Source organism: Pygocentrus nattereri, chromosome 7, assembly GCF_015220715.1.
Source record: "Pygocentrus nattereri isolate fPygNat1 chromosome 7, fPygNat1.pri, whole genome shotgun sequence".
Lineage (NCBI taxonomy): Eukaryota > Metazoa > Chordata > Actinopteri > Characiformes > Serrasalmidae > Pygocentrus > Pygocentrus nattereri.
Window position 1 is genome coordinate 27,057,710 of NC_051217.1, and position 16,809 is coordinate 27,074,518.

At 42.9% G+C, this 16,809-nt stretch overlaps 1 protein-coding gene across 4 annotated transcripts in view; it reads right to left on the minus strand.

Moving 5' to 3' along the window:
* Positions 1–13,378: 13,378 nt before the first annotated feature.
* The window catches only part of LOC108443055 (suppressor of tumorigenicity 7 protein homolog), a 104,768-nt gene continuing 101,337 nt past the window's right edge, over positions 13,379–16,809 (minus strand). For all 4 annotated transcript variants that reach the window (XM_017723453.2, XM_037540016.1, XM_017723455.2 and 1 more), the window contains one exon: positions 13,379–13,695. In XM_017723453.2, the coding sequence (XP_017578942.1) occupies positions 13,600–13,695 (96 nt within the window). In that variant the 3' untranslated portion in view covers positions 13,379–13,599. The remainder of the gene's footprint in view (positions 13,696–16,809) is intronic.

The window sequence follows — 16,809 nt, forward strand, 5'->3', positions numbered from 1 at the left end:
GCCAGTTGAGGTGGTTCGGGCATCTGGTTAGGATGCCTCCTGGACGCCTCCCTCGGGAGGTGTCACAGGCAAGTCCACCTGAGAGGAGACCCCGGGGAAGACCCAGGACACGCTGGCGTGACTATATCGCCCAGCTGGCCTGGGAGCGCCTCGGAATCCCTCCCAGGGAGCTAGTGGAAGTGGCTGGGGAAAGGGAGGTCTGGGCCTCATTGCTCAGGATGCTGCCCCCGCGACCCGAACCCCGGAGAAGCGGAAGATGATGGATGGATGGATGGATGGAGAATGACGGTTTCATTATTGTACTGGTTTATTTAGCCAAGCTAACGATTTAGTTGTCCATGTCATAAAATGTGTTTTGCTTTCTGACAAGTGAATTTCATGACAGAAATGTCTATTTATAGCAATGCCCATGTTTTCTTGTTAACAGTTCACTGCACAGTGTCTCTCGCCTTTTTACAGCATTTGGGCACCTCTGGCTTGCTGTAATTGCCTTTTCAGGCTTTTTGAGTGTATAGAACAACGGTTTCATTATTGTACTGGTTTCTTCAGCTAAGTTAACGATTTATTTGTCCATGTCATAAAATTTGTTATTTTAGTTATAACACATAAGAAATTTGTTTTATGGCAGAGATGTCTGCTTAATAAGTATCCCAATGTTTTCACGTTAAGAGCTCCCTGCATAGCGTTTCTCGCCTTTGTAAAGAGTTTGGGTGCGTCTGGAGTGCTTGAATCGCATTTTCAGGATCTTTGAGCGTATAGAATGACGGTTTCATGATTGTACTGGTTTCTTCAGCCAATTTACTGATTTATGCCTCTATATCATAATACCGATGTAGTCTGGTGGCTTTAGAGTGTGTTAAAACTTTAAATATTGCTGTTGAGGTTTAAAGCTGAAGATAATGGTTAAACCGATGTAGTCTGGTGGCTGTAGTGTGAATGAGAGGGAGGCAGGTGAAAAGGTGAAGATGCAAGGAGTAGTGGTCGTAAAGGTGGATGACTTCAAATATCTTGGGTCAACCATCCAGAGCAATGGACAGTGTAGAAAAGAGGTGAAGAAGAGGGTGCAGGCAGGATGGAGTGGGTGGAGACGGGTGTCAGGGCTGATGTGTGACAGAAGGATAGCAGCAAGAGTGAAAGGGAAGGTTTACAAGACAGTAGTGCGTGTATCTAGTGCTATGATGTATGGTTTGGAGACTGTGGCTCTGTCTAAAAGACAGGAGGCTGAGTTGGAGGTGGCGGAGATTTTCGTTGGGAGTGACAAGGATGGACAAGATTAGAAATGAACAGATCAGAGGGACAGTGAAGTTGGAGCAGTTTGGAGATAAAGCCAGAGAGGCCAGGTTGAGATGGTTTGGACATGTGTTGAGGAGGAATAGAGGATATATTGGTCAAAGAATGTTGGAGATGGAGCTGCCGGGTAGAAGGAGAAGAGGTAGACCTCAGAGAAGGTTTATGGATGTAGTGAAGGTGGACATGGGATGGTAGGTGTAAAAGTAGAGGAGGCAGTGGATAGGGCAAGATGGAGGCAGATGATCCACTGTGGCGAACCCTAAAGGGAGCAGCCGAAAGAAGAAGAAGAAGTCTGGTGCCTGTAGAATGTGCTAAAACTGTTTAAATATTACTATAAAGGTTTAAAGCTGTAGATAAAGGTTAAACCGATGTAGTCTTGTGGCTGTTGACTGTGTTAAAGCTGTTTAAATATTACTATAAAGGTTTAAAGCTGAAGATAATGGTTAAACCGATGTAGTCTGGTGGCTGTAGAGTGTGTTAAAATTCAGAAGACTTCAATGGGGGAGGGGGGGCATTTTCTTATAAAGCTCCCAAATTGTGGAATAATCTCCCAGTTAATGTTCAGGACTCTGACACAGTCTCAACCTTTAAGTCTAGACTGAAAACATATTTGTTTAGTTTAGCTTTTGATAACTAGCCTTCCCCTTTAGATAAAGGCAGGAGATCCAAGGGTTCATGGGCATAGAGGCTTATGGTAAACTGAGATGTTGGTGCTGTTGACCCACCACTTCACACGATCACACAGTTGACGGTGGAGTGGGGGGATCCCAGTGTCTCAGGGTTCTCTCATATCTATGTTACCTTCTGGTTCTCTCCTTTTAGTTTATGCTGTTACACTTAGATCTGCCGGAATCACCAGCTCTCTGGGGGAAATCATATTCATTACAGTCAAACTCCTGACCAGAACTAATTTTGTCTCTTTACTCTTCCTGAGATAATGACTGCCCTCCCACCCTGCTGAAGACTGACCATCAGGGCCTCCTCCTCACCATCACATACCTGCTCTCCTGTTCATTTTGTGCCAACTGCAACACCCTCAATTACATCACTGTGCCATCCAGATGTACCAACACTGAGAAAGGATGGGACTGCTTCAGCTCACTCCCACTTTTCATTAAGACTCAGAGGCTACATCAGTCAGAGACTACCAGTGCAGTTACTAAAGGTTTACCATCCAGTCTTCAAATAGAGATCCTCTTAGCTTTTAATTGGTATTCAGCTTAATTGTAACTACTGTTCGACCAGAGGAGGATGGGTCTCCCCTTATTAGTCTTGGTTCCTCCCAACGTTTCTTCCTGCAGTCTGAGGCAGTTTTTCCTTGCCACCGTCGCCTCTGGCTTGCTCACTGGGGATATATGTTATAACTGTATATTTTCAAACTTCTGTAAAGCTGCTTTGTGACAACATTGTTGTAAAAAGTGTTTTACAAATAAATTGAATTGTTAAAGCTGTTTAAGTATTACTATTAAGGTTTAAAGATGTAGATAAAACCAATGTCGGCTGTAGAGTATGTTAAAGCTGTTTAAATATTACTTTTGAGGTTAACAGCTGTAGATAATAGTGAAAATGATGTTACCTGATGACTGTAGAGTAGGTTAAAGCTGTTTAAATAAATCCACTGGTACTTGTTGAGTACAATTTAAACAATGAGAACAATTTACTACACCATTTACAACACAGTCATGGTTTGTTTGCCAACCAATCAACAGGTGAAATATTTGCATATAAACCGTTTAATTGTGGGTAATGCAATAAATTCAGTAAAAGAGTACGAATAAAAGCATATGGTCTGAATTTAATCTTAGTTTGACTGTTTTGCTCTTTTGTTTCCCTAGAATGTTTTCGAAGCAGAACACGCCGTACGCTGCCGCAGCTCCCATCCGGGTGAAATGCGTGGCTAAATATATGTCAACCAGGGCGGAGACTTTTGAGGTGGTAGACGGTGTGGTGGCCATGAAATCTTCCAAGTTGGTGGCTGCGTGTGCACTCTCTGATGGAGAAGTGTGCGTCATTGCTCATCCTAAAGATGATGATTGTCATCGCTTGGAGGAGGGTCTGTCATATTTTATAAAGCATTGTAATTTGACTGGTCGTTATGGGCAGAAAAAGATTTTTTTCTGTCCTTTGACGGTCATATTCAAAACCTCCACTGTAGTTGTATCTTCTGCTCTGGATGTAATGTGCCACCACGCCGTCTGCCCCCCCTCGAAATTGTACGAAGATACAGGCAGTGCTGATGGCTATTATACTCTGGAGGGGCACGTCATCAGAGTGAGTGATATGGGGCGGTAATTTCTCCTTTCTCCCCCGAATAATCTCTTTGTACGTAATTCTATAATTATTAAGTGACATCAAATGGTTTCTAATCCCTATTAGTGACAATATGGGTAGTGTTTGTCTAGAACATCCTTCTCGTCTTCTGTTTGGGTCTTCATGCTTCTTAAATGGCTTCTTCACCATCATTCTGATTCTCAGTTATTTCTATACCTTAGTTGAGCACCACGCATCTCCAAGACACCAAAAACGGACCTGTTCCGGTCCAATACGTAACTTTGCAATGTGGACGGTCGCAAATTGAAGCTGCTTTGTGCCGAGAGGCGGCTCTAACCGACATGAAAAAGAAGGGCAATCACTCATCTGCGGGTTCAGAGACATGGAAAGCTAAATTCCATGTCCTACACTGAGGTCAAGGTAATTTTTTGGTTTTCAGTTACATTTATTTAACAATGAAGAGAATTAAAGCCTCTTTAATGAAATTTAACACTGAAATACTTTATATTTGAATGTTTTGTATGATTTATACAGCGCATCCCTGAAAATGTTGCCAAAAACCGTCATGTGCATAAATCCTGCTGTTTTAATCATTATTAGAAGTAGTTTTTCAATATTAATAATATAGTTCGGTGGAGCTACTTTTAATGTAGAAAACACAACTGCATAGGCTACTTAGTGCTGCAGGTCTGAGAGAAAAAAAACATAACAACTCCCGACTGCTTCTACATAACCTCTCCCATTTTTTCATAACTCCACCCCCTTCACATACGTCACACTGATAACTTTCTTCATTTAACAGCGGCCAAAAAAGACTAAAATGTTCACAGCATTTTTCAAACAAACAATTACTGTAATCGTTGAAAATTATTGCTTTACACTAAGATCAGAACAGATGGTTCTTATGGTTATAGCTTACCCTTGTTGTATGTCTTGTGCTTTGCACAGAAGATGGAGATCGCAAAAGCGCTTTTAGAAGTGGAGATCGTAGGTATTTCTAGAAAGGCGTAAACAGAGGAAACGCTTTTCTTGACTGGGGAGATGGAGGAGTTGACGGTTCCCGCTACTGTGTGGAGCGGGGATATTGATGCTGTGGCGGAAGCTTTGCCAGCAAAAGTTTCAGTTATAGCAGAAGGAGGGGTAGTGTGTGCCCTTGAAAGTGCACTTTTTAACGAAGTGTGATGGTTTGATTATGTTTTGTTTAGTTTTGTTCATGTTTTTTATTTATTAAATTTTGGTATTCTCTCTTTAAATGTGTTTGAGACCTTTTATTAAAAATGCATAGTTTCTAGTTTTATCTTACCTTATAAAATCATCAAAACCATCAGATGTTTCTGTTTGTTCCTGCTCGTTTTATAATACTCTATGCTATGGTATTTTGTGTTTTTCTCATAGGTCTGTATCAAATTGTGAAGAATTGTAACGGCTTAATAGATAACATTTTAAATAGGTAACCTGTGGCCGACTCTAGACGCATCTGATGGTTTTCTAATGGTAACTAAAGGTGTTTATAGCAAGCTAGTCACCTCTAATGGAGTTAAGCCAGTTCGCTTTAAAGTCTCAGTACATGCTGGAGTTTCTCCAGATGGCATTTTTTCAGCAGGGATGGACCAAGTAGTTCAGAGTCATACCAGCTTCTGCTCTCTCATAGCCATTTACAGACCATCCATCCATCCATCCATTATCTTCCGCTTCTCCAGGGTTCGGGTCGCGGGGGCAGCATCCTAAGCAATCCTAAGCAGGCCCAGACCTCCCTTTCCCCAGGCACTTCCACTCCAAGGCGCTCCCAGGCCAGCTGGGCGATATAGTCATGCCAGCGTGTCCTGGGTCTTCCCTGGGGTCTCCTCCCAGGTGGACTTGCCTGTGACACCTCCCGAGGGAGGCGTCCAGGAGGCATCCTAACCAGATGCCCGAACTACCTCAGCTGGCTCCTCTCAAAGTGAAGAAGCAGCATAATTTCGGCCGCTTGTATTCGCGATCTTATTCTTTCGGTCATTACGCAAAGCTCATGACCATAGGTGAGGGTGGGAAAGTAGATCGACCAGTAAATCGAGAGCCTTGCCTTATGGCTCAGCTCTTTCTTTACCACAACAGGCCAGTAAAGAGCCCGCATCACTGCTGACCCAGCACCAATCCGCCTGTCAATCTCCCGCTCCCTTGTAACATCACTCGTGAACAAGACCCCGAGATACTTGAACTCCTACACTTGAGGCAAGAGCCTATCCCCGACCCAGAGAAGGCTCTCCACCCTTTTCCGCCTGAGAACCATGGTCTCGGATTTAGAGGTACTGATTCTCATCCCGGCCGCTTCACACTCGGCTGCAAACCGATCCAGCGAAAGCTGAAGTTCGCGGCCTGATGTCTCCAAAAGGACCACATCATCTGCAAATAGCAGCGATGTGACCCTGAGGTCACCAAACCGGACACCCTCCATCCCCTGACTGCACCTAGAAATTCTATCCATTAAAATTATGAATAGAATTGGTGACAAAGGGCAGCCCTGACTCTTAACTCTCACTGGGAACGAGTCTGACTTACTGCTGGCTATGCGAACCAAACTCCAGCTTTGTTTGTACAGGGCCTGAATGGCTCGTAGCAAAGAGCCATGTACCCCGCACTCCCGAAGCACCTCCCACAGAATACCCCGGGGAACACAGTCGAATGCCATCTCCAGATCCACAAAGCACATGTGGACTGGTTGGGCAAATTCCCATGAACCCTGGAGAGGGTGAAGAGTTGGTCCAGTGTTCCACGACCAGGGCGGAACCCACACTGCTCCTCCTGGATCCGAGGTTCGACTATAAGCCGGACTCTCTTCTCCAGTACCCCTGCATAGACCTTACCAGGGAGGCTGAGGAGTGTGCTTCCCCTGTAGTTGGAACACACCCTCCGGTCCCCTTTTTTAAAAAGAGGCACCACCACCCCAGTCTGCCAATCCAGTGGCACCGCCCCCGATGTCCACGCAATGTTGAAAAGGCGTGTCAACCAAGACAGCCCCACAACATCCAGAGCCTTAAGGAACTCAGGGTGGATCTCATCCACCCCTGGAGCCCTGCCGCCAAGGAGCTTTTTAACTACCTTAGCGACTTCGGCCTCAGTAATGGACAAGCCTATTCCCATGTCCCCAGACTCTGCCTCCTCACTGGAGAACATGTCGGTGGGATTGAGAAGGTCCTCAAAGTATTCCTTCCACCGCCCAATGACGTCTTCAGTCGAAGTCAGCAGCACACCATCTCCACTATATACAGTGCTAGTGGCACACTGCTTTTCCCTTCTGAGTCACCTGACGGTTTGCCAGAATCTTTTCGGAGCCGACTTACAGTCACTTTCGAAGTGGCCTCACCAAACTCCTCCCACACACGGGACCTTGCCTTGGCGACGACTGAAGCCACAGATCGTTTGGCCTGTCGATACCTGCCAGCTGCTTCTGCTGTCCCACGGGCCAACCATGCCCGTAGGACTCCTTCTTCAGCTTGATGGCATCTCTCACCTGGGGTTTCCACCACGAGTTTGAGGATTACCGCCCCAACAGGCACCAACTACCTTACGGCCACAGCAACAGTCAGCTGCTTCAACAATGGAGGAGCGGAACATGGCCCATTCTGAGTCAATGTCCCCCACCTCCCCCGATATCTGGTCAAAGTGAGTGACCAGATGTGAGTGAAGGAGGTGTGAGTTGAAGATCAATCTGACAGGTTCTTCTGCCAGACGTTCCCAGCAAACCCTCACTATACGTTTGGGCTTGCCTGGTCTGACCGGCATCTTCCCCCACCACCTGATCCAACTCACCACCAGGTGGTGATCAGTTGACAGCTCAGCTCCTTTCCCGCCAGTGAGGTAACGTTCCAAGTTCCAAAAGCCAGTTTCAGCAACCGAGGATCAGAACGCCAAGGCCCATGCCTTCGGACACTGCCCGATCCACAAAGCACCAAACCCCTACTACTGCCCCTCCCATTGGTGGTGGGTCGATGGGAGGGGGGACTCATGTAACTCCTTCGGGCTGGGCCTGGCCGGGCACCATGAGTAAATGCCCGGCCACCAGACGCTCACTGGCGAGCCCCCCCCCCCCAGGCCTGGATCCAGGGTGGGGCCCCGGTAACCCTGTTACACAAGTCCTGTTTTCGTCTTTTCATAGGGGTTATTATGGATCATACTTTGTCTGACCTGTCACCTAGGACCAGTTTGCCATGGGAGACCCTACCATGAGCTTTTGGTCCAGACAACATAGCTCCTAGGATCATTCAAGCACGCAAACCCCTCCACCATGATGGTGATCCATGGAGAGGCAGATGGGTCTCTATTGAACAAAATTCCATACCAGGAATACCATTACCTACTCTTCCATTCTTAAGTCAACAATCTTGGAAAAAAATTAAAGAAGTAATATATGGATTAAATGTACACTGAAAGTGTGGGCTTTAGTTCAAAAACGGTTAAAGGGAGCTATAGCTTTGTCTCGGGCAATGCCCATAGTAGACAATATGGAATTTCTTCCTTCTATATGGGATAATGCATATAAAAGATGGGCAAAGAAGGGGCTAAAAACAATTAATCAGCTGTTTGATGGGAATATATTTAAGTCTTTCTCACAACTCCAAGACAGGTTTGCTCTACCATCAAGCAACTTATTTAGATATTTACAAATTAGACATTATATTACAAAAAACACAAACTGGAATATTATTAAAAGACAACCAACCAATATAGAAACCCATTTTATAAATTTGTCTGAACACCGTGCATCAAGAAAAAAACACATTTCTCATATCTATAAAAAACTAATGATTGACTGTCAAGACAATACTTTACATCTCAAAGGACAATGGGAATTGGAACTGAATATAGTACTGGAGGATGAAGTTTGGGAAAATGTATGTTCCAGATGTCACAGGGGGATTGGGAGCCAGCTATGGAAAGAATTCAATTGGAAGGTTAAAATGAGGTATTTCAGGATTCCACTGGTTGTATGTGTTTTTTAAAAAAAACCTCTACCAATAAATGTCTGAGAAACTGTAGTATGGTTGGACATTATACTCATGTGTTCTGGGACAGTCCAAAAATTCATTCTGGAAGAATATTAAAGAGGAGTTGGAGAAAATTCATATTCCCATGGACCCATTACTGTTCTTGTTGGAGGTGTTACCTGAACACATGTTTACCAGTGACCAGTGCTACATACTACATGTTCTGTTGATGATTGCAAGAAAATTGATTACCGTTAATTGGAAGATGCCTAATCCTCCAACAATTGTACAGTGATCACAAAAAGTCAAACATGTTTATACGATGGAACACATGACAGCCCAGCTACAACTAAAAGTACCTGTCTTTATAAGAAGATGGGAACCTGTTATCGTCTACCTTAGGAGTGGGCCCTTTTTTATTTTGAATATCTTTCTTTTCTTTTTTCATTGTTTTATTCATATATTCCCCCCCCCCTTCCCCTCCCTCCCTCTGAGTATATGTGAATATGTGTCTGGAGCTATAGAGTGTGTGGATATATATATATATATATATATATATATATATATATATATATATATATATAGGGCGGCACGGTGGCGTGGTGGGTAGCGCTGTCGCCTCACAGCGAGGAGGGCCTGGATTCGATTCCCCAGCCGGCCGGCCAGGGTCCTCTCTGTGTGGAGTTTGCATGTTCTCCCCGTGTCTGCGTGGGTTTCCTCCGGGTTCTCCGGTTTCCTCCCACAGTCCAAAGACATGCAGTCTGGCCAATTGGACATGCTAAATTACCCCTGGGTGTGAGTGTGTGAGTGATTGTCTGTGTCTGTCTGTCTGCCCGCCCTGCGATGGACTGGCGACCTGTCCAGGGTGTATCCTGCCTTCCGCCCGAAGACTGCTGGGATAGGCTCCAGCATCCCCCCGCGACCCTGACGGAGAAGCGGCTTAGAAAATGGATGGATGGATGGATGGATGGATATATATATATATATATATATATATATATATATATATATATATTTATTTGTGTGTGTGTGTGTGTGTGTGTGTGTGTGTGCTCATGTACTGTCCCTGCAACATGTATGTTAAGTGAAACCCCAATTTCAAGGTGAATTTGTTATATGTTAATAGCCAGTCAAGGTGTGTTAATGGCAATTAAATTAAAAAAAAAGTATAACTACATATAACATGTGTACCTAATAAAATTGCCAGTTTACGTAACATTTTTAGACAAAATACAATACTATTTTTTGTACAATGGATTTGACTGCTAATATTTACTTTCACTGTATTATATTAGGTCTGTAAGAGTATATGCAAATTTTTTTATGTATGCTTTATATGTATGTATGAGTCCAAGACAGCACAATTGGCCTCGCTCTCTGGGAGGGTAGGACCCTTCTCCCCGCATCAATCAACGGGTTGCTAGTCAGCGCAGGCATTTTTTTAGCTTACTTAACAGATTTGGCAGTAGGCCCTTTCCTTTGAGCACGTTCAGCTTGTTGTGTAGTATACACAGTATACCTGCAGGTGTCGCTGTGTGAGTAAAAAGAGAGCTCAATGTTCAGAGTAGAAGAAGTGAAGTAAAGAAAAGAACCGCGACAGTACTACAGTGTGTTTCGTGCTTATTTTCATTCTTATTACATTCTTTATCTACAAATACAACATATTGGGGACGAGGATGGCTTTACTTGGACTTCCACCACCACCTGCTTTTCTTGAGACTCCCGGTGAGCCGTCTATGACATTCAGCTCCTGGATTCGTATGTTCGATAACTACATTCTGGCGCTTGGCCAAGACGACATTCCGGACAAACGAAAAAGAGCGCTACTTATACACCGCAACAAATTTCATCTTCTACACTTTGGAAGTGGAGAATGATACTTACGCAGCTGCGTTAGCTGCCTTGAAGTCGTTCTTCGTGCCCAAGATCAACGTGGTGGTTGAACGCAACAAATTTCGTCAATGCAGTCAGAGACCGGGTGAGTCTGTTGTCCAATTTGTGGCTGCTCTGCGTGGACTGCTTGTGCACTGTGACTTTGGTACTTTAGCAGATGACATGATAAGAGATCAGCTTGTAGAGAAAACATGCAACTCTCGTATTCGTGAGCGGCATGCGGGGCAAATGGAGTCGGCGGCCACTGAGGCTAACGCAATGACATGCCCAGGCGATGTCGTGGTCAAGGCTGTACATGCTCGTTCTTATGTGTCTACAAAGCCTCGTAGATCTTCCCAGTTTGAGGTGACACAAAAGCAAACAGCATCCAATTTTCACTGAACAGCCCAGAATAAGACATGCTATCGCTGTGGTTCACTTTCACACCTAGCGAATTACCCAAAATGTCCAGCGAAGCAAGTGACATGTAAAAAGTGTACAAAAATTGGTCACTTTGCAAGAGTTTGCCGTAATTCAGGAAATGCATGCAATGTACAATAAGTGACCGTACCAGACCTTACAGTTCTGAGCGTTACAACCCCATTCATTGTTGAGCAAAGAAAGAAGCTCACCTGTAAGGTGACTCTGAGTGATGATCATGGACAGTCCATTCAAGTAGATTTGCTTGTAGATACTGGTTCTGCTGTTTCAATTCTGCCTGAGCAGATTTACAGACAATACTTTTCTACTTTTCCACTTTCTACCCCAAAAGTTCGTCTGATGACATATATGAAGAGACGTATTCCTGCGCTTGGGTGCAATATTCTCAGTGTCACATGTTCTCACTGTACACAAGTGGATTTTTACATTGTGGAGAAAGGAACTCCATTGCTTGGCATGGATTTGTTCACTGCGCTGCAACTTGAAATACGAGATGGATGTGTTATGCCTTCGGCTGGGTGTACTGCTGCTGTCGACTTTACTGATGCTTGTGGTGTAGCTGAAGGATTTGTACACAAAGTCAAACTACGCTCGGATGTGCTGCCTGTGCAACAAAAGCTGCGTAGACTGCCATTTGCTGTGCGTGACTCTGTCTCACAAGAGTTAAAAAGACTGGAAAAGGAAGGCATCATCGAGAAAGTAGACTCCTCCGAATGGGTCTCACCCATAGTGGTCATTCAAAAGAAGTCGGGAGGAATCAGGTTGTGTGTTGACCTGAGAGAGCCGAACAAGCCTGTTGTGATAGATAGCCACCCGTTACCGCATATCGAAGAAGTTTTTACAGAACTCAGGGGATCAGTTGTGTTTTCGACCATTGACTTGCAGAATGCATTTCACCAAGTAACTTTGCATGAGGACAGTAGAGACCTTACAGCGTTTATTATGCATGACGGACTGTTTCGTTTTACACGGGTCCCATACAGGCTGGCTTCGGCTCCTAGTGCATTTCAGAGAATGATGTCACAGATCTTGGATGGATTGGACGGTGTTCAATGTTACCTGGATGACATTATAATTCATGCTGACACACCTGAGACACATGAAAGGAGACTTTGTGCCGTGCTACATCGTCTGCAAGACCGTGGTCTTAAGATCAACATGAAGAAATGCTCCTTCAGAAAAACAGAGCTTCCATTTTTAGGACATGTTATTTCAGCTACTGGTCTGCATCCAGATCCAGAGCATGTTGTGGCTGTGACACAGGCTCCGCCTCCACAGTATGCTCCACAGTTCCTTTCTTGGACTGATGGGATGGTATGCTAATTTCATTCCCAATTATGCTACTTTGGTGGAACCACTCCGTGCTGTGCTGCGGAAATCTACTGGATTCTGTTGGACAGATGAGGCAAATGAAAATTTCTCTTGTGTGAAGCAGATCATTTCTACCAGCCATGCACTGGCATTGTTTGATCCCTCATGCCCTACTACTGTCACAACAGATGCCTCAAATTATGGCTTAGTGTAAAATGTAACTGCTGATTGCTTATCACGTTTGCCATTACCCTGTATGAAGGAGGAACAAGAACAAGAGCCTGAAATGGTTGCAGTGGTGTCACCAGGGTTCGCTGCTGTAACAGCTGAGGAACTCCAGCACGCTGGTGATCAGTGCCCAGTGTTGCACCAGGTCTTAATACATAACGAAAGGTTGGCCTCGTACTGCTAAAGGTATGGATTCAGCTCTTACTCCCTTTTACCGCTTACGAGATGAACTAGCTGTGCAAGAGGGATACGTCATTTGTGGCACCCATCGAGTGGTAGTACCTGCAACTTTGCAGCCCAAGTTCATTCAACTGGCACATGACACGCATCAAGGGATTGTTAGGACTAGACAACGCTTAAGAGACCTCTACTGGTGGCCAGGTATGAACTTGCAAGTGGAAAATGCCATTAAAACATGCACTACATGCCTGCAGCATGACAAGACTGTTATAACACATACTGCACCACTCCATCCAGTACCTATTCCTACAGCGGCTTGGGAGAAGGTAGCCATTGACATTGTTGGTCCCTTCCACCATGCTGTTCATGACTGTCGCTATGCCGTGACACTCATTGACTATTACAGCAAATGGCCTGAGGTGGCATTTGCTTCTGAAGTTACTTCTGCCACAGTCATTACATTCCTTTCGGTCGCATTCAACCGTGAAGGAAACCCACGTGAAGTTGTATCAGACAATGGTCAAAGTGTTTCTGAAGTTTGAACAGAGTTAAATTATTGCTTTTGTTCATTTTATTTGAGTTGAATAAAATCTGTTTTATTAGGTATTATTTCAGGACTAAGTAATTAACCATTGCCAAAAATAGAAATAGAGACTGAGGGACCACTCTGCCCTTGGACTGAATTTCACTTACAAATGAGCCATCACAATATCATTACTTTATGTAGAAACGTATGGTTTTTAGATGCTGCAGATTGGCATAATGATGTTGTGTAAATGTTTTGTGTCAGTACCAGCCACAGAAATCACAAAACGGCAACATGCATTTACTGTCTCTTTTAACTTTAATAGGGCTATATCAGCCATTGTGAAGAAAAAAAAAAGTTTTTTTACATCAGAAAGAAACATGGAAAATGGAAACAAAATGAAAAGTCAGCCATTATTTTTTTCCCTTTCTTTTGTGTCTCTCTCTATTTTTTCTGCTTGTCTGATGCTAGAGCACTTCAAATGAGTTGGCACCAAGGTATTTAGTTCATATCTTATCAGATGCGTGTCAGCTGATGCCAAAGTCCTGAAGGCAGAATACTTTCCACTTTCTCCATGATGAAGTTTAGAGGTGCAAACAGGGTGCCAAGAAACTGCAGTGAGAAGGAGGGGGAAAAAGTTTAGTAAATATGTGAAACTCTAGGTAGTTCTGCAAAACAAATGTTGCATGCAACTGTTCTCTGTTTAAGCAAAGATAAAAACTAAAACAACTAAATTAATCACATAATTAAAATAATCTAAAATCCAACAAAAAAAGAGCAACATTGTGCCCTACATAAGTCTTTATACAAGGTCTCACACCTCTCCTCTTTAGGTCATGAGTATTGGCACAAGTGGATAAATTGTGCATTTATGGGTGATGTGTTTTTCACATAGTATGTATTCTTGGATTTGTCCTTTGGAATCTGAAAAAACTTTGAAAGAACAACTCTTGAAATGCAAAACAAAAAAAAAGAAGTCTTGCTCACACAAGACTTACGATACACAAAAAGATATTGACCAAATATAAACTTGACATGTCCTGGCTTGGAAACACCATTGACACAGATTGATGCAGGTGTGAGTAAAACATACATTGTATGTCCAACAGTATCTATACACCCTTCTAATTAGACAAACTCCATACTAATACTTTTAATTTTGGAAGAAACTTTGCATGAGCAGATGTCCACAGACATTTAGATATAAAGTGTACTGTTTTGATCAATCATAGTTGTGGCAATATGTGCAAGAAAAAATTGACATAACATTAAACCCTTTGGTTATTGGAAGAATTTCAGATATACAGTTCACCATCATTGGTCAAAGAGGTAGAGCTCTAAATCCACTTAATAGCATTACAGTCAAAGCCAACGCTACATAGCCTTTTCAGGTCAAAGGTTGATTGTCCATATCAAAAAGCTATTGTCAGATCTATTAAAAGGCCTGCACATTGTATCCTTCTGTCTAGAGCTGTGATAAGACCATTTAAAACCAGGGTAAAAGTACTGTGCTCTTCCCTGAAACCAGAGGGCTGGGAGCTCAAAACAGAGTTCACTTGAAGGAAGGCTTTAAGTTGATCGCTAATTAACAATTCTAGTATCTAGTATTCTAATTCTAAGCCACTAGACATTGTTTTATAAATGTTCATTAGATGTTTTGTCTCCTTTATGCCATGGGGTTAAATTAGTTGTTTTCCAGACACTAGGAACTGTACCCAATAAAATCAAGAAATTAAAAATTTAAGTTATCTGATCGAAAATAACTGAAGCAACAAATCTTAGAAAAAAAAGGATCCAGTTTATCTTCTCGGGTTGACTTCCTAGGGTTAATGATTAAAAGTGCTTTAGCTACTGTATTGGGGAGAAGGGGTGGAGAGTAAAACAAGCTATGGCTTGCTCAACACACCTGATGCAACTAATCAGCTAATTAACAAGCCATTCATGACTTGAACTTGGTGTACTGGGCGCACGGAAAAAACTACAACATGCTGGGTAGAAAGTATGCGAAGACCCACGGCTTATGGGATAAATGTTCATGAGACATTCATGGTCAGAGACAGTCCTATAGATGTCCTGACAAACAAATGACCAACAGCTACAAAATGATTACTAGAAGTTAAGCAAGTTAGTCAGTAATTAGCTCAAGTGCAATAAGAGGAGGAACAGAGGAAGAAAGCTGTTTTCCACAGAGTTAACTGCCTTCCAGGCCTTTAAGAGATTAATAGGCTTTATTTCTTGACTTAAGAAACTAGGAGATTTCATCAGAAAGAGGCTTGATCTATCCTTAATTATGCAGTTTCTAAAAGGTGTGTGTGTTGACTACAGAGAGGAAGGTTATACTAAAATCTAAAATCTAATTTTACTAAAAGTGCTCAATTCATATCATGAAAATTACATGTATATTGGATATTACTAAGTGCAAGGCCACCTATTTTTTATTTGAAATAATGCATGCAGTTTTTTTTTACAATTACAGAAGCAAATCTCATCTGGAATTAGGAATCTTATCTTACAGCATCTTAGCTGAAGTTAAGAAATTTTAAGTTACTCCATCAAAGTCGATAATCAACTGTCATGTCTGTTACCTAGCAACGTAAACACCATAGATATACATACCTAGATGCCAATGGGTCCAGTCAGGTACATCACTGGCGCCCCCATTTTAAGAATACTATACTCAGAAAGTGGGATAGGATTATATAGAGGAAGAAACGCAGTGATCCATGCTAATGTTTGTGTGATGCGTATTGTTTATGTATAGATATGGCGGTGTGTCACAGAGAACCTGTTGATATATTTGTTTTTCCCCTGGTTTTAAATTAAGCTTAGTTTATTTATTAGTCTATTTAGGTGATCTTAGCTTGATATAATAGTTATTCATTTTCAATGATGGTTAATGCTTTGTAGCTTCTTCCTTAATCTATGTATTCTAATAGATTAATGTTGCCACTTTCTTATACAAAGTTGAAGCTAGCTTCTTATTTGCCAGCTTCTTGTTAAAATTTTACTGGTCCACCTTAAATGGTACAGCTTCAGGCACCAGAAAGTCACTGCTGCACCATTTAAGATGGAATGCGAAAACTTAAACAAAAGAGCTGTCGAATAGGGAGGAAACTCCAGATTTATCCTTACTGTGTTTTGGGGGATTTATTTTATTTATTTTTTGTGTATAAAAATTTGAATTGATTCACAAATTGACTGATGTGCTGATTGTGAGATTATAACTCTACCAGAGCGCTAATCTCAGTTTTAATGTCAGATGCAGAGTGAATACTCTTCTGCTGGTCCAGAGAGTTAATCAGCACTTATTAAAGAAATAAAACCTACTGAGAGCAGTCTGTGCATTAATATATGTCTGAGGATTATAACAAAACAGATTTGGTGAAAATCGGTTGAGCAATAAGGTGGCTGATTTAAGCCTTAGAACGGTGGATCTTGCAACGTGGCGGACACACAGATGTATTGCCTCAGATAGAGAATAATAGGCAATGCGACTCACATCGCGAACCTGACTCGGTCATGCAGGTATCTCCTGTACAACATCCGGAGGATCCGACCCTTCCTCACCCGAGAGGCCACCCAGGTGCTAGTGCAGTCTCTGGTCATCTCAAGGCTTGACTACTGCAACTCACTCTTGGCTGGTCTTCCCATGCAGACCCTCAAGCCTCTGCAACTCATCCAGAATGCGGCAGCACGACTCGTCTTCAATCTGCCCAAGTTCAGCCA